The 25,975-nt window shown below is 41.0% G+C and overlaps 2 protein-coding genes across 4 annotated transcripts in view; one reads left to right on the top strand and one right to left on the bottom strand.

Moving 5' to 3' along the window:
* The first annotated feature begins 6,978 nt into the window (after nt 1-6,978).
* On the top strand, nt 6,979-9,365 carry LOC136665897 (ankyrin repeat domain-containing protein 50). The gene has a single exon (XM_066643754.1). It carries the CDS (start codon nt 7,073-7,075, stop codon nt 8,582-8,584), a length of 1,512 nt encoding a protein of 503 aa, XP_066499851.1. The 5' UTR covers nt 6,979-7,072; the 3' UTR covers nt 8,585-9,365.
* Nucleotides 9,366-9,533: 168 nt separating this feature from the next.
* LOC136698979 (serine/threonine-protein kinase PAK 6) overlaps nt 9,534-25,975 on the bottom strand; it is a 34,510-nt gene continuing 18,068 nt past the window's right edge. For all 3 annotated transcript variants that reach the window (XM_066673470.1, XM_066673469.1, XM_066673471.1), the window contains exons 3-9: nt 22,064-22,720; nt 17,958-18,500; nt 15,976-16,109; nt 12,916-13,042; nt 12,689-12,814; nt 11,564-11,698; nt 9,534-11,317 (exon numbers count right to left, since the gene is read on the bottom strand). In XM_066673470.1, the coding sequence (XP_066529567.1) occupies nt 11,150-11,317; nt 11,564-11,698; nt 12,689-12,814; nt 12,916-13,042; nt 15,976-16,109; nt 17,958-18,500; nt 22,064-22,720 (1,890 nt within the window). In that variant the 3' untranslated portion in view covers nt 9,534-11,149. The remainder of the gene's footprint in view (nt 11,318-11,563; nt 11,699-12,688; nt 12,815-12,915; nt 13,043-15,975; nt 16,110-17,957; nt 18,501-22,063; nt 22,721-25,975) is intronic.

Raw genomic sequence — 25,975 nt, 5'->3', positions numbered from 1 at the left:
TGCACGCCTCTGACTGATGATTGCACATTAGCTTGAAATTAGCTTTAATTTGTAATTAGCTATTCGCAAAAGCTGGCTGTGAGTGCAGGCCAAGAGGCGAATGGTAAATTAGTTATTTATGGTGACATCTCCCTTTTCGGCATGTGTCTGCTCAATTACACTCGTCCCAACGTCGCCATCTTCGCTCCTTCTCTCAGGGCACTTGCATAATGCTGAGGGTATTTTTAAAGCCTGATTAGCACGGTACCACTTCACCACAAAATTACAGAAATGAGGGATGATTTAGAAGCTTGTCAACAACACCTCCTGTACGCCCAGGGTCCAAATTTATAATCTTGTCCTGTTTTGCATGGCAGGTGAATATTAACAACTCCATTAATGTTTTTGCAGCAAAGTCTGTGTTGAGGATGTTATTGCTTCCAGGAAGAATTTCATTCATAGGCCTTGCATTTATGGCTCATAGGGCGCCTGCTTCCCAAAATAGAAACAGACTCATCCTAAAAGCCGCTGCCTTCAAACATGAATTATCTATTCTCGCCAAGAGCGACTGACCCAACACAATAACTCACCTCAAGCCAGGAGGCTGCCTGCGAGGGCTGAGGAAGCTATTTCTGGAGCAGCGCAGAGCTAAAATCGTTTCCAAGGGTGCGAGTACAAAAGAATTAGAGATAAAGCCCTAACAGCACCCCCCTTTAAACATGGATTAACAAAAAACATAATAATTGAACTTTCTTATGACTAATCTGAAATGTCAGCTATAAACTGGAGCATATTGAAATGAATGATGTCTTACAGCAATGATAATGCGGCAGTATGTAAGCCTACATATAATGTCATTGCACTAGGTGCAACAAAGTTGTGTCTCTGCATTTAATGTGTCAAATGAACACACACACACAAACGCACATTGCACTAGGAACAGTGAGCACATACACAGCTGGAGCAGCAGACAGGCATCCCAGCACTTGCAGAGCAGCTGGGTGTCACGTGTCTTGCACAAGGACACCTACAGCAGTGGATGTTTAGGGAGGAGACAGTGCTGTTTGTTCACTCCCCCACTCCCAATTATTCCTGCCAGTCGAGGGGATCGAGCCAGTGACCATCTGGTCCCAGACCCGCTTTGCTAAATATTAGGTCATGGCTGCCCCTTTAAACAGTAATTTGAGGTGATGATTATACCAAGAACCCTAAGACTCTGGAGCTGTGTGGCAGCAACGCTACATGTAGCTCCAGCAAGCTAACAGTACAGCATTAATATTACAGACACTGAAAAAGACATTAACAAAGGAATTGCCATTAAAATGAAAGTATTAACAGTTGTTAAAAATGAAAATTGCAATTTAATAAATTGTAAACTAACTGGCCTAAACTTCCTGACAGAACATATTTGTAATAACACTTTTACCCTGATATTTTACTGATGTTTACTACAGGTCTGAGATATTTAAGAAAGAAAAAGCAACTTATCAGAATTTCTTGATCCATACTGCACTGTCTATTAGCAGAGAGTAAAACTGTGGTTCATTAGATCAGTAACACAATTAAGGATTTAGAAGGGAAATCCATTTCAGCACAGGATATTGAGGCACTAGACATCTATAGTCCTGGGGCAGAAGATTAATTAACAGACTCCAGAAGATCCCTCTGGAGACAGATATGATTCTTAAACACAACTGCAATCATACTCAGGAAACTGAAGCTCTGGGAAATGAGGCACAGCGTTCAGGTTTGACTGACATGATTAGCTTTAGGCTAAGACATCTTAAATGTGAACTACAACCAGTGATGAAAACAATCTGTTTGAAACTGAATTTGCACAGGTTTTATAAACACCAAATGCAGCCAACAAGGTAAGACATGCCTGGTGTCTGAGGTTTGCTAATTTAATTTTGCAGTTAAACTAAGAGACTAACAAACAATTGTAGTGCACACCCACAAATTAGATTCTACAGGCCTAAATCATCCCAAACTTGTTATAAACCATTCATTCATTCGTTCATTATCTGTAACCCTTATCCAGTTCAGGGTGGCGGTGGGTCCAGAGCCTACCTGGAATCACTGGGCGCAAAGTAGGAACACACCCTGGAGGGGGCGCCAGTCCTTCACAGGGCAACACACACACTCACACATTCACTCACATCTACAGACACTTTTGAGTCACCAATCCACCTACCAACGTGTGTTTTTGGACTGTGGGAGGAAACCGGAGCACCCGGAGGAAACCCATGCGGACACTGGGAGAACACACCAAACTCCTCACAGACAATCACCCGGAGCGGGAATCAAACCCACAACCTCCAGGTCCCTGGAGCTGTGTGACTGCAACACTACCATAATAGGCAGTACAATGTCTGCTGCTTTTGGTTATAGCTATATGATGCTTTTATGCTGTTTTTCTTAATGGCCTTGAAGTCAGAAACAACATAGGCAAGTTTAGCTGAGATTTGAGGCAGGCATGGGGTGATTTTGGGATGTGGTTTTTATATTTTGGATTCTAGCACCCTGCTGAACCAGCATGATCAGGTTGGGTGACCAGGTAAACTAGCAGCAGACTGCCATTTTTTTAAAATTAAGATACAAAAAAAATCTGATTGCAATGCCTCATTTGACTCTAAGATTCTCAGAGTGGGTAAAATTTGGTGCTGCATTTTTGATTACATCTTTATAACATCTGACAGTTTGGAGATGATGTGTGGACATACTTCTTGTAGAGCACCATAGCCCCCTGGCTGATTTTAATAACAGCGAATACCATATGGTCAGGCGGAACCCAATAAAAGCCCTGCTGCTGTTTTCTCACTCTATCTACGCCCAACTCGCCACTCGCTTCTCACTTGCTGTGTTTTATATTAAAGACCCAGTAAGTAGAAGTTTCCATTAAAACTTGAGAAACAATAAAGATGTCATAGTTAAAATTTTGATCAGCTATGAATCAGGGGTAGTGATAAGAATAGGGCTGGAAAAGGGGACGTTTTTACATTCACAGCATTCTGGACTGTTCTATAGACCCCAGTTGATTGAACTAAGACTTTTATTTTTCTCTGATTATCTTCTGTTTTGGCAAAACAGTCTTGTATAGGCTCTTTGCATTTTTCCTTTAACACACTATGATTGGCTATGTAAGATTTACGAAAGGTTATCTGTTGTGATAAAGATGTACATCTCGAGTGAACTAGTTTCTTTATTAGATACAGTGCAGACATAATGTCCCTGCAGGTTATGTACAAAACTGCCCATGAGACTGAATGCAGTTTGTGCAAAACACGGAATAAATTCTTCCCCTTTTTAAAACTGAACCTATGCATTAGGGTTTCATTTATTTGTAAAGGGAACCTATTATAAAAACAAGACCTTTTTCAGTAAATGTGCACTTTAATAATGGGGTCGGGAGCCTACCAGCCTACAAACTGTAAAACAAGACCACCCAGGCAGTTTTATGTGAGCTGCTAAAATCAGAAAACAAGGGATAAAGCAAGTCATTTTGATTTTGTGCTGTGTCTTATGTCAAGGGCGAAGACTTCAGAATTGCCCCGTCTCAATCACAGGGGGTTTATGTGGGAGTGCAAAGGAAAGGTTAAAAGGAGCAGAACAAACTTAAAAGCACTGAATAACTATTGAGAAAACAAGAATGGAGAATAAAGAGAACTGAGTGAAAACAGCTAAAAACCAGAGCTTCTGCTCCTCGTTCCTCACCCCTGGGCTCTTGCGCTGAACTGAATTGTGGCTCATTGCTAGTTAAAGGAACAGGAGCTGAAACTGGTCGTTCTGAACAGGGCTGTTTAGATGGCATAAACGCTGCTGGGTATTTTGACAGAAACATGACACGGATGTTACATTAAGACGCCAGAACTGTGTAAACAATTGGAAAAACTATATAATCGGTCCTGTTTAAAGTTTTTTTTGTTTTATATAGCATCTAATAACATATAGAATTCGGGAAGATCTTAATTCATCAGTGCTACTATTTGTCTCATTGTGTCTCAAGCTTGTTTACTGCTACAGTTTTTCACTGGGTTTTAGCTACATTGACTATAATGTGAATATAATTTTAAGTTGCATTAAATCACATGTGCTGTTGGGCCATTTTTGAGTTTGTTTCTTAGCACTGGCCTAGAGAGTCCAAACTAAGTCACTGATGCTGTCTACCCATCACTCTCACGCATTTCTTCAGGATTGTTGACAGAAAAATGGAGGGGAGCCAGCGGCTCAGGGAGCCCTCATGCCTGTGCTACCTTCTGGCTGTCCCTTTTTTAGTTAAGCTGTTATAGCTTGTGCCAGACTCTCTGCCTCCACACTTTTCAGCATATAAGCACTGCACTGTTATGTGTATTTCACAAAAATATGTGCTGTTGTGGAGCAGTTGTTGGTAGTAGAGTTTCTGCTGCTTTCTGGATCATCCTCAACCACAATTTAATCATCACTGGATTTGTTACTACTCATTGTTGATGATCTTCATCAAGGAAAAAGCATGTGCATTGATTGGTTCTGTTCTCGATGATAATATTGTATCCAAAATTATGTGTGAGTTTGGGTTCAGACGATTTAAGGTGGTGATTTCAATGTTAGCCATTAAAGAACATAGAGTTTTAATATTTAATTTCTAGGATTTATTAAAATTTATATAATAAATAAATTTATTTAATTTATTATTGATTACTGGAGGGGCGGCACAGTGGCGTAGCAGGTAGTGTCGCAGTCACACAGTTCCAGGGACCTGGAGGTTGTGGGTTTGATTCCCACTCTGGGTGACTGTCTGTGAGGATTTGGTGTGTTCTCCCTGTGTCCGCGTGGGTTTCCTCCGGGTGCTCCGGTTTCCTCCCACAATCCAAAAACACATGTTGGTAGGTGGATTGGCAACTCAAAAGTGACCGTAGGTGTGAGTGAGTGTGTGTGTTGCCCTGTGAAGGACTGGCGCCCCCTCCAGGGTGTATTCCCGCCTTGCGCCCAATGATTCCAGGTAGGCTCTGGACCCACCGCGACCCTGAACTGGATAAGCGCTTACAGATAATGGATGGATGGATGATTACTGGAACACCACAGAGCAGGTGTGATTTAGATGATGGATCTTCTCATTCTGTGGTTGTTTGTTAGTGTGTTTTATCCTTGTATGACTGGATCAGGCACAGCAGCGCTGCTGCGATTTTTAAGTCCCTCAGTGTCACTGCTGAACTGAGAATAATTCTCCAACAAAAATATCAACCCGACAGTGTCCAGTGTTCACTGGTGAAGGACTAAAGGAAGACTGTGCCACAACAGATGAGCTACTGTCTCTGATTTTATATTCATTAGAGAACAGGGTGAAAGTGGGCTAGTAAAGTATGCAGAGCACCAGATGGACTACTGTATGTAACCATAGAACTATTAAGTACTCCTGTCTGTCTCAGTTCATTGTTTGGGTGATCTGTGTATATTAAATCAACTCTCTCAGACTGGAACGCTGCTAATTTTAGAAATAAACAGCACAGCAATTTGGGTCTGTCATAGCTTTGCTGAAATCTCAAATATCTACAAATCAAAAAGTCTAAAACTTCAGCAGGCATTCACACATGACCCCCACCCACTCAGCACACTCAGCTGCAGCCCTGCTGAGGATAAAGGTTCAGCTGCAGTGGGAGATGGATAAAATGGCTGAAGTAGCCAGGTTTGGCCTCTGCCCAAATGGGTTAACAACACTCCTGACACTGACAAGAGTAGCAGCCCAGAATCACCTTTATTTACATGGCCATATGGGCTTTTGAAAGGCACAAAATCAAAATATTCTGAAGGATATTCTCAGCAACTTCTCCAGTGGTTTATTCATTTAGTCATTCTTTCTCTGTAAAAATTTCATTCTGTTCAGGGTTGCGGTGGGTCTGTAGCATACTCTGGCAACAGTTCATCACATGGGCTTTTTGGATTATGAGAGGAAATTGGAGCATCCAGAGGAAACCCATGCAAATAGAGGAAGAATTCCTTACAGATAGTGACCGGAGGCAGGGATTGAACCCCAAAACTCGGCTCTGGAGCTGTGTGGCAGTGACACTATAAGGTCTCGCCTCCTCATCTGAGTCTCTTCAGTCACAGCATAGAACCAGCATTTGTGTGAACAAGGTTAAATAGTGTAAAACAAGCACAAGGAATGAGAAGTAGGTGTACTGATAAAATATGAGAACAGAGAAGAAAGATAACCAAGCGAATAAAAAAAAGGTTTCTGCTCGCGTCTGCGCACCTTGCATTAGGAATAAATCCTTATCATTTAAAGGAACAGGCGCTGAAACCGGTCGTTCTGAGCAGTGCTGTTTAGACAGGGGGAGAATGCTGCTGTTTTGTTTGATCCTTGTGGTATTTTGACCAAGACAGGTCATAGATAATTTATTAAGACCCCGGAACTGTGTTCACATGTGGAAAAAGGGGTAGAATATGTTTGTCTTAAAAGCGCAACAATTCCATGAAGGGTCCACTTTATCATCTATAAATTCTGGCTCAGAGAGTGAGCTATATGTGACCAAATGGATATTTTGGTCTTTGTTAAGTGTGCACTCTCAGGGAAGTGCACTCTCAGAGGAGTCCATAAAGCATGACTCATGGGTTGATATATCTATAATCTGACATAAACAATTCCAAAGGCAGTGTTTTAACCTTGAGTGGTTACAAATGTAAAATTCATAGCCTACTAATTTTCTGCTCATGACACGCACTGAGGAGTCCATTAGTTCTTAGTATGGAAGCATGGCTGCTTTATTATAAGAGTTCAAAACACAGTGCAGTGCTTGCTTTATTTAAATTTTTTTTTTCCCTGAGTAATTATGCCTTTCACAACGATGTATCTTTCGCCTCCTGCCTGAGAGGAGAGGCGTTGATTCTGAATGGATGCTATAGCAGCGCCGGGCCTCTGATGGCTGTTGCCGTAGCAACGTGGGGCGGGCAAGCAGAGGGAGAGAGAGGGAGGTATAAAACCGCCACCGGTCTCTGACTGAGTCTCAGAAACTCTAAAGCCACTTGCCAGCAAAAACCAAAGCAGTGCCAGGACAGAGGCTGACGTGTTCCATCTCGCACTTGTGAGGCTGCACTTCAGGAGAGCAGGCACTTCGCCATGCTGCGGCCCAAGGACCTGTGCCAGGGCTCTGGCACAAAGACCTTCCTGGACGCCATGAACAGTGGCAAAGTACACCTGGCCCGCTTCGTGCTGGACGCCCTGGATGGACGCATCATCAACTCCAAGACGGAGAGCAGCCGCACGCCGCTGATGTTCGCCGTGTGCCTCCAGGACCACGGCACAAGGTCCAAGTTCACCCAGCTGCTCCTGGAAAAGGGAGCCGACGTCAATAGCCGAGACGAGCACGGGCGCACGGCCCTCAGCCTGGCCTGCGAACTGGGTCATCTGGATGCCGTTAAGATCTTGGTGCAGTTTAATGCTGATCCCGAGGTCACAGACAGCTGGGGCAACAGCGCTCTGATGTATGCTGCCTACGGTGGACATAGCCAGGTTCTGGAGTTTCTGATCAGGTCTTTCAAGAGGCTTGGGTTGAAGCTTGACCGCACAAACCAAGCAGGCCACTCCGCTGTCCAGGTAGCTGACTACTTAGGACATGTCCAGTGTGTTCAGGTCCTCAGCGGAGTGGGGAAGAAGGCGGTGGGCATTGCTGAGCAAGCTGAAGAAAAGGACAGGGAACTGCGAGGAGACACTCCACAGCCAAACCGCCTCCCAAAGCATCTCCTGGAGAGGTTCACCAAGCAGTTCCATGGTAAGAACGAAGAGCCGCTGCCGGCGCTGTTTCAGAAGCAGCTGTGGATCGGGGATGGTAATAATGAAAAGAGGCGCTTCAGTCAGCAGCAGTCACCTGACAGAACAAACTCAAGCTACTACCAAAGTTTGAGCAGATTCTCAGAGAGGCGATTCACAGAGAACGACCAGCATGCCCTGTTCACCTCCAAACAGATCCAAAACTCTGCACTAAGAGACGTCGGCACAACAAGAAAGCTTAACTTCAACTGCCAGAGAGTGGAGGACAAGGAGGATATCCGGGAAAATGTTCCCACATGGGGGAAAGCAAAGTCCTTTAACTTGGACCTCAGGACGGCCAGGAAGCAGTCCTACCAGGGGGAGATGCGTGACGCTAGTCAGTCGGCCAGCAAACTCAAACGAGCCTCGCTTCAGGACGAGAAAGCACTGGTTACTAAGTTTCCCTGCCATAGCAGCACAGCCTCAAAGATGTCCTACTCTGAGAAACTGGCCAAAACGACAACAGAACTCCAAAATGGAGACGATGACATAGACTCCAAGCCTGGCAGTGTCTGCAAGACCGGAAGGCACAACAAGCTGCTCCTGGGGAGGGAGGAAATAGCACCTGAGAGGATTAAACCTCCACCTCGGGGCTTTGGTGGACTCGGGACCAGGCTTCTGCGACGCTTCACAGCGCCTGAATTCATGCGGCTGGTCAGGGACTGTCCTTCAGGCTCAGGCTTGAGCAAGGGAAAAATCGCTCGGTCAGAGACCTTCCCTCTCTCTCACAGCCACAAGATGGTCAACAGCCAGCCCAGCGTGGACAGCATCAGTGGTGTGAGGTGTGAGTTTGAGGGCAGCCCCCCTGTGAGTCGCTCTTAATTCGCAGCAGGGCCATTTCACTGACTGTCGGGACTGCGATCATCCAGTGTGCAATTCTACAGGGATCACTTGCAGGGATATCATTTGAAGGCACTACTTTCAAGCTGTGTTAGGCAGGATCAACAAGGTAAAGCCTCCTGCAAAGTTGTGAAGTTGCCTAGGTTACCAGTGTACATGAACTTGCATATCATGAATATATAACGATATGTAAATATGTTGTTAGCGTGTGCACATGCATTAATGTTTGCTTGAGTCTGCTGAAGTGAGAACGGAGGATATCTTTTAAAGCACTTTGATGCCACAGCTTTATGTGAAACTGATTGTTAGTGTCCAAATAGGTCTTTGGAAGACAGATTTATTTCTGTATGTATGTAATAATTTACTTATTTTTTTTTTTTTTTTTTTTTTTGTAAAGCTGTCTCATCCTTCATCCTTTTACTTTGTACAGTTTGTAAATCTAAAACTACCTACAATTTCTAATTATATCATATCATAAAATTCACATATATAGACATTTAATTTGTCCTTGAAATACATGTTATTTAGACTCCATTCTCTTTAAATAAAATGAATGTTTATACAATCAAGATTTTCAATCACGCTAAAATACTATATTATCACTATTTTTATGTATGTATAATATTTGCTTATTCTGTTTTTGTATGCCTAGTATTTGCTTAATATTGTATGCAATATTAAAAACTCAACTGAATTCAATCTTGTACGCAGCGAGCGTAACTGCGTAGCTGTGATCATGTGAAGCTTTCTTGGCATATGTAACTATGCACACTGCGAATGTCAATCATTTCTATTTGCTAAATAAAAATGAATAAACACACCTCCTGTCTTCCTTATTGCAACTGTGTCTGTGTATGAGAGAGAGAGAGAGAGAGAGAGAGAGAGAGAAGACAGAGGGAGATACAAATCACACCACAATTCAGTATGCATCCTTTATTCATTTTACAAAATTAAAAGTATGCTTCTCTTTCGTCATGAATGACTGACATATAAATACAAGCACAATGACTGGTGTTACATCATTTCAAAGAATTAAACGTGACATACATAAAGTACTCAGCTGGTGACAGACCCTTCAGCACAAGCCAAGCCAGTGTGCTTTACCTTTACACAAATGTAAACACAATCTCAAACACACACACACACACACACGCGCGCGCGCCCCTTCCTGTGGAACAAAATCCAGAATTCAGTAAGAAAGGATGTCACAGTACAACAGGTTGGAGGTGGAAATGAAAAAAAATATGTTACATTCCAAGTGTAAAAATACCACACACACTGTAAACAAACACACTGAAGCCAGACGACCTCTCTTTTGTTCATTTTTTTCCACTCAGTACTTCAACAACAATGATCAGAATGCAAATACCGTATCAACACTGCAAACAAAGTAAAACACATTGGCAAGTTATACAACTTAAATCTAACACTTATATCTAATATTCCTCATATTGGGATATTACAAGAGTCTTTACATTTTTCCCCCACTTTTTTTTCACTTTTTTTCAGTGAAATGATCTACCAGTAGCACAAGATCATTTTGATTGTGACAAGCATGACTTTAAATGATTAAATGACTAAACACAGTGAGATCATTTCACTTGATTCAATTAAAACAAATGTCAATGCAAGTAATCCCAGTAAAAATGTAAATCATATTTTTTCCCCCAAAATCTCAAAATGAGAAGCATTAGATATGTCAGTTTCACTTGCCGAGAGCTCCTAAGGTGTTTTGTGTATGTACACGATTCCTTTCTCAGTTTAGTTGTTTGAAATTCAAAACCCGTGAAGCTGATAAGCAATATTTACATTTTGTCCACATTTTAACACAATCCACAACAGCCTTTTTGGAAAAGCAGGTGGGTCAGTCCTTTGAGAAAAGAAAACAAAAACTCAGACAAACAACGAAACAATAAATATGTAAATCAATATTAGATATTCAGGTCCAATGGCTCATTAAAAACAGGTGCCACCACAGCAGCGAAACGACAGTCGACATCAGTGTTCAAACCTTTCTCTCGAAAACTTAAAAATCAACCCGCGATGCTTCCAACCTGCCACTGTAAAGGCATGCAAGTTGATCTCGGACAAGGTGCAGTAGTCTCTGTGCTAAAAACACTGGGAAAACGTTGACCCGATCTGGCCGTCCAGCTTAATTCTCCCTCTGAGTCATATTAATACCTAAGGTTTCTCTCCTAAACATGAAAGAGTGGCTATAACACTTTCAGCTTAAAACTTTAACACCCTCGTAACATCTCAGTCTGTCCTTAGCATGAGGTCCTAGGGACAAATGTGTCATCGTCCTGTGGCGTTATGTCTTCCCACTCCACCGACGCCCACCACCATCATCCTGCTCACACAAGGACAAAGTGCTTGAAGGTTCTTGTTTTTATTCGAGTCTACAGCCAGGTAACAACCTCTTGCGCTCACCGCGTTGCCCCAGTGCGTTCTTGTGTGAGTCCGGGGCGCAGGGAGCTGCTGACCAGAGCCTGGAGCTCTGGGGAGAGCCTGCAGTAGACACAGTGCAGAGGACTGAGAACACGGGGCTCAGCAGCGGGACATGCGCTTGCGGTACTGCTCCACTAGTGGCACGAGGCACTGAGGAGAGCTGCTCTGCAGGAGGAAAGGGTGCTCCAGCAGGTCAGTGGCACTGGCTCGCTCTAGTGGGTCTCTGGTCAGCATGCGGTCCAGGAAGTCCTTCAGCACTGGAGACACCTGTGGAAACGAGAGCACTGATTGTTGTTGTGATGGAGGAAACTTTCAGTCGCCGGAATAGAAGAGGAGATTTTTTTAATGCTTGTTTGTTATTTGCTTGTAATAAAAAGTTCATTAAATCCAACATTTGTCGATGTACCTTAGTGCAACTAATACAGACATTCAATACAGAATGTAAATAACTGTGTGTGTGTGTGTGTGTGTGTGTGTGTGTGTGTGTGTGTGTGCGCGCATGTGTATTCTTACCTGCTGAACATTTCGTATGGTAGGTGCTGGCTCATCTCTCAGCCTCTTCATGGCAGCCACTGGAGTCTCACTGAAGTACGGAGGCTCTCCGTCCACCATTTCCACCACCATGATCCCCATAGACCAAACATCCACCTGGGTCAGAGTTCACAACACAGCCATTTCAGATCGTACCCACTCAAAAATATCAGTGTAGCAAAAACACAGAGTTCTGAGAAGCAGAATTTTTAAAAACATGCAGGAATTAAAACTGCCGTTAAAACCCCGTTACGGCAATCTGTAATGAACATTTTGATGGAAGGCAAATGTAATTACATTAAATATAAAGGGTATGGGGCAAGAGGAATTATGCCTTTTATACTATTCGCTATGAAAAAATGAATCATTCTTAATCATCCAGTAAAACTGTGTTTCTCTTTCCCGGAGGTCAGTAAAATTTGGTCCCAAGTACTGCTCTTACATTTATATCATATTTCTCTGTATTCTTAGTGCTGTGGTCATCGGCCAGTAACAGCAGAGAAATCCAGGCTGTGTTTCAAATGGCTATGTGCTTTCTACACAGTGAACAGCGCAAGTTATGAAATACTGCACTGAATGGTAGAAAAGAAGCAGTGGAGCTGAAAGCTGAATATAAATGGATTCGTGTCAGACATATTGTTCAGTACTTTGGTGTAGAAACTATTATTTACAGACTTACATCATACATTACACAGTGTGTAGGGACTCATATGGGACACAGCCACATAAATGTATCAATGTGCGCATGCGTGTGGTTTCAGGGACAGATTTGTTCACATTACAAATCCAAATCCTGAATAATGAGGCTTGTAATGTGAACATGGCCTTAGTTCAGTGTTATTTGGACTCCAGTCCTACTTCTGCTGGTGGGGAGGTTTTCTCTGAACGAGATGCCAAAGCAATTTTTAAAATTTCTCTGGATAAGAGAATCTACTAAATGTGAATATGCAGAAGTACGAAAATTATAGTTATGTCACATGCAAAGTAGCATATAACAGTATGTATGTGTTGTGTGTATTTTTAGGTTATTATACAACGACTATGAAACTAAGCAAAGGCTTTCTGTCATAATCTGCTGTTGTATCATGTCGTGTTGTGATTCATTACCTCAGTGCCATATGGTGACTTTGAGATTACTTCAGGCGCCATCCAATATGGAGTCCCTACTAATGACTTCCTTTTAGGAATATCTTTGCTGATCTGGGCACAAAAGCCAAAGTCTGACAGCTTGATCTGAATGGGAAAACAGAACATAATTATTATTATTATTATTATTATTCACTACAGCTGCATGCTAATATCATTTTTATATTCTTCTTATGTAATGAACTCACCCTCCCATCCAGGGAGAGCAGGATGGAGTCACTTTTGATGTCTCGGTGAATGACGCCCTGTGAGTGGAGGTAAGCCAGAGCCTGCAGGACGGCCTCACACACTGTGGCAATCTGCTCCTCACTCAACCTGCACACACATACAATACAGCACCCTGTCAGAAATAAAAAGGCAGGGTACAGGCCCAGTTTCATTCACTGAAGGTTTAAACAGCCGAAATCCACACTTAAAGGTACACCCGTGGACTCTATTTCATATACTTGGCATTTTATTTTTTAACAGTGATTAATTAACTAAAAACAAAATATTACTCTGCTACATTCACGATCACTAATGTCAAAATCACCATCTTTAAATCTATATTTAAAACTCACAAGAACTTTTGGATACAACATTATGCCCAAGAACAGAATGCACATGCTTTAATAGCACTTTTTCTTGATGGAACTGATAACGAATGCTGTGACATATAAATTCTTCTCGCTTGCACTTTTCTAAGTTCATTTTAATCCAGTGCCTCACAGTTGGGTCAGCATTTGTTCCATTAGGATGCTAGAGTCAATTTGGAGTTGGAGTGCTAAAAGGAAAGTGAGTGGAGGAGCTGTTATAGAGGACAGTGCACAGCAGTCACTCTGTATAGTGTTGAGGCTATTCTTACATAGGAAGACAGAGTATCTCAGACATTACAAGAAAATAAAAATACACCTTCCAGGACAACGGAGTTACCTACATGTCATCGCCGTGTTGATGGACACCCCACCACCCCCCTGAACTAGAAGTGTGGTCTGTACACTGCTGCAGTGTTTGAAGGAACTGAATGTGTTCCAGCAAAGCTTAATCAAATGCTGAGTTGAGAGCACACTGGCCCCTTGTGGTCAGGAAAAGCTGCTACAACAAAGACACTCAACACTAGAAGACCGTCCGGGACACCTTAAATAAACCCTGCAATATGACATCACCGCTCAGAACCCCTAAGGTCCTGCTTACACACAGAGGGAATAAAGGACACAAGTCTTCCGGAGTGGTCATGCATCTCTTTCCAGAGCCTGAGATCAGAGACAAATCAACATCAAGGTTTAGTACATTTGAACTTGGATGTTAACAAAATAGAAAAGCTTTGGGGACTGTTTCTCCACAAGCTAAATTTACCAGCAAATATTATAAATAGAAAGCTGAGTCTGGTCACACTTTTTAAAACATAAGCTAATAATAGATCCTTAGGAAGAATGTTTTGCAAAAAAAAAAAAAAACAGTGCTAATACTTGAATCTATGAATGCATATTAATACTGCTTTTTATAGGGTACATATAATGCCTTATAATAAATGGCAAGAGCCTGTATAGGTTCATATTAAATGTTATTAAATATATGACCTTACATTGTCAAGATTCAAGATTTACTATAATATCCTTAAATAAAGAATATTTAAAACATTGTAGTGCACTAAAAGCAAGGCTATGGGACATGTTCTATATCAATCCTGCACATGAAGCACATACAATGACTTATGACTTCACTACAGTACTGTGCAAAAATGTTGGAATGTAACGATGACTTCAAAAAATAATGGAACTGATTCTTTACTTGAAAGAAAAAGACAACAATGAGCAGTAAACATTAACAAATGAAAGAAAGTCAGTATTATATGTGACGACCATTTGCTTTTTTTCCCTTAAATATTAGTCCTAGGAACAGTTTATACAATTTTATAAAGAAATTAGATGGTAGTTTTACTGAATGTCTTGGAGAATCTGCCACAGTTCTTTTAAGAAGTTGGAATATCACACTTCTTTTTTCATGCAAAAACACAGGAGCTTTCATTATGTTTTTTTAAATTATTATTATTATTAAATGTAACCTCTTTGATTATTGTATTTATTTAACATACAATACAACTACAATGGAACCGCAACACACAACTTTGCAATATAGCCAGATGCATTGTGTTCAGTGTTCATAAATTACAGCACTTGTCCATAGCACAAGCTCTTATTATAGCTCCATTAACACATCAACTGAAAACAATCATATTAAATTGCTTTTCCATGTCAGTTTACCCCTTTTTTAATAATAAAAAGAAATCCATTACAAAATGACTTTATTATCTAAACATTTTTCAAGCAATTTATTATTATTATTGTAAACTAAACATAAGAAATTAAATTCTTAAAAAAAAACAGCTCCCTTTATAAAATCATATGGTAATCCTTATCTTAGAAATACTCTGAAAGTTACAAACAGACAGAGCATTTTGTTTTAAAATATCATTAAACCTAACTTCTTTTTTAATAAGTTGCTTTCTTTACAGACATAAAATTATCATTTTGTTTGTAAAATTATTATTATCATTATTGGTAAAATAAATTTAATATGTTTGTGTACTGACTCAATAATGCAGAAGTCATAAAATAAATATCTATAACAGATTTTTTACTCAAAAAAATAGGGTGCCTAAAATTTTGCACAATATTATAATATATATATATATATATATATATATATATAAATCTGAAGGGGTGGCTCCAATATTTGGGACAAACCACTGATATATACATTCACGGAATTCCGGTAAGACAAAGTTTTGACATGAAATGTAAAAATCCCCACGTAAGCAAAGGCCGACAGAAAATACTCCCTCAGCTGAGGAAGAAAGCTCGGGAGGAACCAAGGCTCACAAGGGGTGACCTATCCTCCTCTGGTCAGTATCCGTTCTTAAGGCCCCTTAAGATTTATGTTGATATACAGTTATATACACACCCTTCAAGTTCTCTATTTATATGATGTATGGTATGATCATATTGTTACAATTCAAATAGTAAGTTTTAGAAAAGTGTGGTGTTGGTTCGTGTTTATATTTCAGCACTTGTAGGTGACTCTGTTACTACCTTTTAACTCAATTGTCATAAAAAAAAAAAAAAAGCAGAACCAAAATTTCAAGTTTACTTTGAGACGGATCAATCTTTCACAAAAAAGCAGATAGTAAAAATGTAGACACAACAGAATATTGTTTATGAATAAGGCTAATTGTGGTCATTTTGGCCCATCTATGAGCTGATATTTACCTGGTCTCAGACACTATGTTGGTGAGAGCTCCTCCCTGAAGATACTCCATAATGACCCACAGCTCCTCCTCCACCAGGGCACTCTTAAACATCTCTACAACGTTCTTATGCTGATAATCCCGCATGATCACTACCTGCAAAGGCACATAAGAACATTAAGAACGAATAAGAGAGAAATGATGTTTGGATTCTTGGGTAAAGGTTTAACACAATATACTATCATTTCCAATATACACCTAATCTATTAATAGCGTACCTAATTACTCGAATTAGTTTATTAAACTTGTAAAACATTTAGTTATTAACAATATAGAGGTATTGTAGTGGACCGATTGTAGACAACAAGCACAGCTGATCTTGTTAATATGGCTATTGCTTCACTTATCTGTGCTGATAGAATTGATTGTTTACCCTGTGTGGGCAGTTAGAGAGAACAAGATAGATGTGGGACTGAGGACAGCATGGTTTGAGATCCAGTTCACCTTAGCAACACTGACCTTTTTTGACCTGTGGGTGTATTACTCAATAGATAAACGTCTACCACAACCACAACCACTGATTCACTAACTCCATCTCATTTATAGTCGCTTAAACACAGCTGCTGAGTGGACCAATAGAAATGCTCCAAAATCAAATCATTTTATAATGACTGACTGAAAGTTTTCTCCTGTAAACTTACTTCATTTGGTTTTTCTTTGGACAGCGACGATATATAAACCATCAGAGACACTATACTTGTTATGTTTAGTAACTAATTTTCTATTATATCTAATGCATTTTAACCAAAAAACCCAATTTTATTTTTTCCGTTGAGAAAGGCATTTTGTGAAGTATGGTGCACTTCTATGTAATCACATTCCTTCCTTTTGCAGTCTGTACTTATTTTTGAACATAGCCATCATATGATGAAGCCATGCGTCTGAAGCCTTCTTAAAGTGAGGGTACAATTCACAGACCCTAATCTGTTCCATCTCTGGCACTTATGACTCAGTTGTGGCACTTGCAATAACTGCGTGGACCAGACATGGGCCAAATGTCGGTCTGACTGAAAACTTGGTCCACACCTCACCTTACATCTGGTGGACCTGTGGCTGAATTGAGTCAAAGCCATCATCCAAGGCCGAATGTGGGCCATAAGAGAACGGCAGATGAAGGCCACATTTAGGGCAATGACTGATTGAAAAAATGGAAACATGAACTGTAGGAATTTATAATGTCTTTTTCATGAATAAAACCAGTTTATATTATATAACAGGAGTGAGGACAGTATGGCTTGCTCCAAAATAAAAAAAAAGCTGATGCAGAAATCTGAAATGGTAAAGATGAACAAATGGAGCAGTTTAAATTCATTCTTCCTGCAGCTGCTTCTAAACCAGTGTGTCTTTCATGTTCGGAAAGTGTGGTATTAATCCACCGCAGAAATGTGAAGTGCCCAAATCTTGAGGTCTGGGACATTTTAGCAACTAGACCACACTGGATTTTAATTGAATACCCTAGCTCTACTCTACATATCTCTTTTTCAATGATTATTCTTTAACCAAACACTTTCTTCAGTTTTATTTAGTGATCCAAAGTGGCTTTTCAACAGCACTGCTGTAAAGAGCCTGTTTGGACACCTTTATTTTTAAACTTGTAATTTATGTGATTATGCCAATGAGGAATTTAAGACAGGCTCTTGCAGTTTAAGAAGCTAAATATCAGTAGCTGTATATCACAATGATTGGAATGTAGCCAGGAGTCCGAGATAAGCATAAAAGGATTTGTTCTCTGGTCCACTTTCTCCTCCATCAGTCAGGGCAATTCTAGCAATTTGCTAGCATCTTTTAGTTAACCTAACAGAAAAGAGACGTCAGTGTTCTCCAAGCATGTTAAGTTGTGTATTGACATTACAATGGTGGCACTTCGGAAGGATGGCATGTGCCTTGTTGTGTAAATAAACTAGGAACAACACCTTCCACCAAACTCCAAACCAAATTCCTCACCTCATTGAAAAGCAGCTCCCGTCTCTGCTGCCTCCTCAAGTCCATCATCTTCACCGCCACTAGACGGCCGCTGTGTTTCTCACGTGCGATACACACCACCCCTGTGGAGCCTTCGCCGATCTTCACAAAGTTCTCCAGGTAGGAACGTGGGTCGCCTTTGTCCACGACCATTTGTAGAGCAGCTTTGAACTGCTCGTGTGTGACTTTAGGGGGGTCGGGAGGCGGGCGGGGGGAAGGGTGCTGCGGGGGTCTGAAGGCAGGAGAGCAGGTTCCTGGGGGGCTAGTTGCTAAAGAACCAGTGGGAGAGGGACGGGGCTGAGAGGGGCTGTCCTGCCGGGGGTATAAGCTGGGGTTGGGGCAACCAGAATGTCTGAGGAAGGGCTCAGGGCCGGTGGGACGAAAACTGATGTTGGGTGAGAGGCCAATGGTGTAGCTGGAGGACGAGCGTACTGTCCGTTGTGGCCGAGCGCCACTGACCAGAGGACTGCTCGCTCCACTGTGGAAAAAACCCGTCTGAGGCCTCAGGGCTGTGTCAGCCTGGAGCTGCAAAAAGACAGAGGCAAAGAAAGAGCCGTCACACAGCTTCAGAGTTACCAGTAAATATACAGAATTCAGACAATATACAGACAATTTTACAGTAATTGTACAGTGAGCAACAAAATCAAAGTAACTTCTGTGAAGACAATAGTGTAAAATGAGAGTAGATGTATCAGTGGAATAACAAATGATAGTAATTGCTGGGAAGGTCAGTTGTCATATTTACAGGACACTTCTACAGGTGATTTGCTTACTGTGTAAACTACCATTTTGCAACTAGTGCACTTCAATCAGGCACTTCACCCAGTTTACTCTAGCAACACTGTGGGGGGTTCACTCAATAGATACGTAGCAGTAGCTCCACCAATAACACCTGCAACAAATGATTCACTAAATATGTCTTAGCACTGAGAGCTATTCCGGTTCATTCGATAATCCTATTAAAATTCGTCCTATGGTTGGCATTTTCTTACATACCGTAATATCACAGTATACAAATAAATAAATAAATAAATAAATAAATCACAGTGTAACTTTGATGCAGCACATACAACACAAATGCTTAGCACTCCTGTTGCTAGCGACAGGAGGCTAGTACACAAGCACTAACTCTCTAACAACCCCCAAGCTTTTTTCTGCTCTTATCTGTCTCTCTCTCTATACATAGATATAGATCCCAGCCATGCCATAACCAAATAAAGAAATGAATCAATTAAAAAATAAATTAATAAAAAAAATGTAAATAGCATGATACACATTTTTGGCCATACCACTCAGCCGTAATCGATCTCTTATATATAAACCCTCAGAGAAACATGAATTTTATACATTTATTTTAGAAAACAAAGTAGTTAACTTGAACAACCAAAGAAAATAAATTTTTAGATATGTCACTGCAAATGCAAATTGTGTGCGGGCCAGACGTGAGCCAGCCGTTATGAGGTGGGCTTGATTTGGGTTACGTCACCAAATCATTGTGTGGGCCAGACATAGACCAGATGTCAATTTGGCCCAAAGTTGGTGCACAACACACCTGACATCTGGCCCCAAAGTTGAGTCAATGCCATCGTTCAAGGCCAGATGTGGGCCATAACAAGACTGCATTTGGGCCAAATATTCAGTGCTATCCGGACAATGACCAGTTTATATATATGGTTTTTATACAAAATGGTAAAATATATTTGGTGTATGGAACTGAACAAAATGGGATTAAACATGTAAACACATTGGACTATTGCAATAACACACTCTCATATTTACATAAGATACACTATTTTCATAATAGTCCTTGACAAATAACATGTCCCAATTTTAAATATATATATTATTTAATGCCTGGAATTTCAGAGGTTAATAAATGAAGTACAAGATTTTATGACACCAGCACTGAGACGTTGCCTGCTGACCTCTAGCCAAGTGCTTAGTTATACAGCTGCATCCTGAAGAAATCCTGCCATCATCTCATTCATTGCAGTGTATTCTGCCAGCGTGCAGTGCTTCTTTACAGCATTCACTCTCGGGAGTGTGTGAGGGCTTCCAAAAATAGCCTGCGTGCACCACAGGGACATTGCAGGTCTAAATGCTTTGCGTCACGTTTTATCACTTTGAGAAACCATCAAAATTAATTAAACAAGTTTACACAGTCTGGGGAGTCAGCAGTAGAACACAGAACGGGCAGCAGCAATAGAAACAACACTGCAGATAGAAATGAAAACCTACAGCTTACATTAAAAACCAAGTAACTTACACTTATATGAGAATTGCAACAGAATTACTGTTCGAATGCAATTTCTGCCCTTTAGGTTTATATTGGATGTGTATTAAAAGTTGCATATGTTGTAATGGCATGGCATGCAGTTATGTGTTTTATGGCGACATATCGTACCAAATATCAATTAACTGTGAACAAACCATTTGTGACCATTTATAATAGGTTTATTTTTTTAAAGATTGCTCACTCCTCGGTACATATCATAAATTAATTCAGGGAGTCTTGAGAAATCTCATACTGTAAAAAGCAAAAGCCAACACCACAGCTTTCAATCCCTTAGACAGCACTAAATTATGATTGTACTATGCAGAGTGATAGCAATACTTTGTTTGAGAATGCTGCAGATGGGTTCATCTGAAATGGACGGATTCATAGCAGAAACATATACTGGGACCTGGTGTATTCACTTATCAAACTGTTTATGGAAGTTCTCTGAGTCAAAGGAAAATAAAACCACCCTGATTTTTATCAGTGTTAACTTCAATGCCAGGCTCTTGCATGGTATGGAGGAGCATTGGTAAGTGAATTGCACATTGGTGAAGGCACAATTAACACAGAAAAATATATACATTTACTGCCTTCTAGACAACATCTTTTTCAGGGTTGCCAGTGGTCATTTGAAAAAACAACCTTTATACTAAAGCCTCCTCAAGCATCATTGCCTAGGGGACGGGGTCAATGTCTGTGATCTACATGCCTCCTAGGCAATTTGCCGACACATTTCTATGTCTTCTGTTTATGTCCAAAATTTAGTAGAAATTTATTTTAATGAGTGTACTGAGCTACTATAACTTGAACCCACTGTGAATAAGGTCTATTCATTCGTATAAGAGACTGCAGACACAAGCCATGTATTGTTTTGTTTTATTGTGACTATCTGCATTAATTTTTCCTCCAGTTTGGCTTAAAATTTAATAAAGTAGTTCTCTTTGCCTGAGTGGCCATTGAGAGGTTTCCATGCCGCAGTGAAGTCTAGGCTGTATCCCAAATGTCTCCATACACACTCCGTAAGGCACAGTCTGTCATTAAATAGGTTTGTGCACTTACAATCATTTTTAGTGAACTATAAGTTAAAGTTCCCCTGTCAAATTAGTATATAATTAATGTCTGTATTATTAGTTTTATTACCTGCGATGTGCACTATGTAAGACGTTTGTTGCTACATTGGGAGGCGGCCCACAGCCTGATCTCCTCAACTGTCTGACACAGACGGATAATCGGGTCAGGGATCCATACTTATATTTCTTTCATTTTAACGTCTAAATGAGTACTACGTGTGTTGACAGAAGCAATAAAACTATTTAAACATCGCAGTTGTGATATTACTCTGTAATGTGACGTCAGCTACAACCCATGAATTGCAAAATATTCTGAATGAAACGGGATGCACTGGATCCCCTGGACAGCAGGGAAAGGGGGCATGGGACAGTAAAAAAATAGTGCTTTCTCCTCCTTCAACACCCACTGCTGAATACCTTTGCAAATGGCACAGTGGAGAGACCTCAGAAAAAAATCATAAAGCATAAAAAGAGATGAGGATATTGCTCTATTCCTGCTCCATAAGTGGGTAAATGACTTAGTTTTGCTGTCACCATTACATTACTTAATTGAAAAAGTAATTGATTCCAGATTTGGGAGACCGCAAACTGCATGAAAGTAGATCCCTACTGAAAGTGCTACAAAACTAAACAGCTTGATTTTCAAATGAGTTTCTGTGGAATTCAAGCTACAGTCTGCTTCTTTTGGCTTGAGAGCAGTAGTTCTTCAGAATCATGTTTTATCTTAATCTATGTCTTACCTTCAGGTCGTATGAAGAGTATGGTCTCCCAGGGCTGTTCTGCGGGTGAACCAGCAGCCTGTCTGTAGGTCTCATGTCTGGCGGAAGCCCCCCAGTGTCTCCTGGGATGTGCTGCATGGGCATAGTGGGACTGTAGAAGCAGGAGATAGGTCTGGGGTTGTGAGAGAGCACAATTGGAAACTCCCTCCTCATCATTAGTCTCTCGTTGGGGCTCCCCAAATCACCCACATACACAGGCCTGGGAGGCACAGGGAAGGGCGGAGGTGGGGGAGCAGGCAACGGAGGTGGAACAGGACGGCCCTCCAGAGAGCTGACGCTGACCTCGTAAGTGGACTTGGCCCTGGGCAGCACACCATTGGGCTGCAGGGTGATGCTCTTCTTCATGCCCATGTAGGGTGTACCACTCTCGCTGTGGACATTCCGTGACTGGTCTGCCCATTGCGCCTGGGCCTCGGGGTCACCCTGCTCCAGGTCCTCGTACTGGTACGTGTCGCCCTCACTCACCTCACCCAGGCGCCCCAGAGACTGCGCTCTCTTCCGTGTGGAGGGGCTACTCTTCCGCAGAGAGTTGGAGCTGGTCACGGACAGCCGGCTCATGTCTGACAGCATGGCAGAGATATAGTCGCCATGACCCACGAAACTGCCCCGCACGATTGTCTGAGGAACAGAAGAGAAAGAGAGACAGAGAAAGAGACACAGAGAGAGAGAGACAGAGAGACAGAGAGAGAGAGAGACAGAGCAAGAGAGATGTGGTTTTGATTAATGCAAGCTGAGCGGTGCAAATTCACCAGGGAATGAGCTCCAAACCACACTTCCTTAACGCAAGGCTATTTTTACAGTGTACAAAAGATTCCTTCCCAAATGTGTGCTGCTTGACAAAAATTTGGGGACACTTGCTTTTATCAAATGTGTTTATTCTCCTAAATACCCTGGACCTACCAGCTGTTCGAGTTGTTCCTCACTCTTCCCAGATAACGACAGTTTACAGACATCTGGCATCTAATGAAAACCAGCCATTTGTAAAATCTCCACTCTACAGTAGACTACAGTTTTTATCCAACGCATATTAGCAGCTTATGCAAATTAGGGCCTGTTCTTTTAATGCTTGTTGGATAGGTGGCAGATGGAAGACTTCAGCAAGAGCTGGACAGTGCAACAAGAAACCAAAAAACTACATTAATGTGTCCATAGAAACAACAACAACATGCAGAATAAACTGTGCTTAAAGTTACTCCTTGGTCCCAAATAGACTAGACCTGAGTGGAGTAGGTACCATGCAGTGGAAAAGCACCATAAGGGACCGGCTGATGTGGCACATTTGGGCCAAACCTTCATTGCTATCTGGGTTATAAATGAACACGATCCCAAATCAGAAACAAAAGGAGAAAGTAGGTAAATACTCTTTTAACTGTATTTGTAGAAAGATAGATTATAAGATATATTAACGTCTTACGCTATAAACTTTATCGTGTCTTGTAAATAAACACTCATTCTGAAACTGAGGTCTGCAACAAGTTCAAAGTAAACTGTAGAGGAGTTAAAAAATACAAATGTTGTGAAATACATGATTGTTAGGCATCCACAATTAGAAAGTGGCATCCAGTTCATCATGAGGTTCACCATAAGCCCAAAAACACAGCAGCAAATAACAATACAATAATACAAGTTTAACTCCAATGAGCTCCTTAAAATGTTTCAATGAATCTGGCAAAATAAAAAGACGACGAAATTTGACCTCCGCATTTAACCACACATGCGACTGAACAAACACACATGGAGTATGGTCTTACTTTTAAATCGCTGTTACCCCTAGAAATAAACTGGAAAATAGGTGTTTACAGCCTCCAAAATGATTATTTAGTGTTACTTAAAAGAAAGCTGATGTAACAAGATTATAAACATATTCATAAGATTTGTTTTCTAACAATTAATTAATTCCATTTGACTAATATGTAACATATATTTTAGAAATACCGTACTGTGCAAAAGTTCTAGGCACCAGAGATTATGAGATTTAAAAGGGTATTTTTCTTAGCAGTAAGTGTTTATTTGCTAAAAAACAAACAAACAAACAACAAATAACGCTCAACATTAGAATAACACCAAATAACATTATTCCAGTGAGTGATATTCTGTGTGTGAATGTGTTGGTTTAACTTTTTCCAAATCTCTCCTCATGGATTCCGTATTATTTGAGGATTTCATCCAATACCTAGTTTTACCAGTTAATAAATAATAATTTTAAATAATGTGTGCTGTTGATTTAACAAATCCATGCAAATCAAAGAGAATCTGAACAAAGTATTGTTCTTCAAACTTCTTTATAGAAAAAAAACATTATCTTATATTTCTTATTTGTTTAATATTATTTTGTGTATTTTCTGTATTTACTGTGATTATATATAACTTCATACAAGCACCACACTTACTGAGAAGGCATTAGTTTAAATATATCGAATTATCCTAGGTGCCTAAGACTTTTGCACAGTATTCTATAAACAACATCAGCACAGTGTTCAGAGCTCAGGGAAGCAGCTGTGGCATGAAAAGTTAAAGAAGAAGACTTTTCTATCCCCTGGACCAGCAAAGATGGGGGTGGGAGAGTGAAAGAATAATGTTTTCTCCTCCTTCAACATCCATAGCTGAAATACCTTGGAGAATGACACCTAATCCCAGACCATTGCTTCAGAGCTGAGGTGGCTTCCCGTTGCTCAGGATGTGAGTGTGTTCACTGCCCGTAATCACTAGTGTGTGTGTGTGTTAAATGTAGAATCCTAGTTTTGTTGTACTGCTGTGCTGTGTGTTCACAAGATTTCTACACAGTCACTGAAACATAAGCATGTACTGCTCACAAAGAAAGCTCTCTCTCTCACACTGCTAGCTTTATGCCAACTTCTATTTCTTATTGGGTTTCATGGGTTTTTGGCCAAAAGGACATTTTCTATCAGCTTCCATGTGCTCAGTCGCTCTGTCCTTGACGGGACGTAGAAATACCCTGATAGAAGCAGAAGCAGTGACGCACAGTACAAGTGGGGCTCAGGAGCTTAAGCAGACTTGCTTAACGTATCAGCCCCAGGTCTGGCTGCCTCTAAACCAGTCATGTTTGATTTCATCTCTCTCTCTTGGGAGTGTGGGTGTGGGCGGGGAATTGGGGGATGAAAAAGAACGTGTGCACTGTGAATTTACCAGCCAGACAGGTAATGGAAGACCACAGTGAAAGTCTTTCAGCTGACCTATACATTTAAAGTTACTTGGGTTAGCCAAAGACTGCTCTGAGTGTGGTGTGGAGTTCCTGCCTGAACCCTAGACTGCTGTTAAAAAGAAACTATACCGACTTACATTTAAAGTGTTTTGAACCAATAAAAATAGTCTGAAAGGAACTATAAAAAATCTTGTTACATTGACATACACTATAAAAGTGAGTCCTATTTCACCCTACCGCTCTGAGCAGCACTGCTGTGTCTGATCCACTCATACCAGCACCACCCTCACTAACACACCACCACCGCCACATCAGTGTCACTGCAGCGCTGAGAATGATTCATACCTGCTCTGTGGGGGTCCTGGCCATTGAAGAACAGGGTGAAATATGGATAAGAATGTATGCAGGGAAACTGGTGGACTACAGTCTATAATAGTAGAACTAAAGTGCTCCTGTGTGCTCAGTGGAGCTGATCAAATAGACAATGAATGTAGATACAAGGTAGGTGTTCCAATGATTGTTCAGTGTACAGTGGCATGTAAGTGGAAACACACACACACAAAAACCCAAATACACATGTTTTTCACATTCTCATGGGCACTTTTGCAATTACAGGCCAACATAATAACTCCACAGGTCAGGATGCTGAGACAGTTTTTTCCCTCTGTGATTTCAGCTGTGGTGTTTTTACTGTATACAGGATAAGGCAT

Source organism: Hoplias malabaricus, chromosome 1, assembly GCF_029633855.1.
Source record: "Hoplias malabaricus isolate fHopMal1 chromosome 1, fHopMal1.hap1, whole genome shotgun sequence".
Lineage (NCBI taxonomy): Eukaryota > Metazoa > Chordata > Actinopteri > Characiformes > Erythrinidae > Hoplias > Hoplias malabaricus.
This window is presented reverse-complemented; position numbering and strand designations above follow the sequence as displayed.

Excerpts from the sequence above, each read along its gene's own strand:
- LOC136665897 (XM_066643754.1), top strand. The coding sequence starts at position 7,073 with ATGCTGCGGCCCAAGGACCTGTGCCAGGGCTCTGGCACAAAGACCTTC.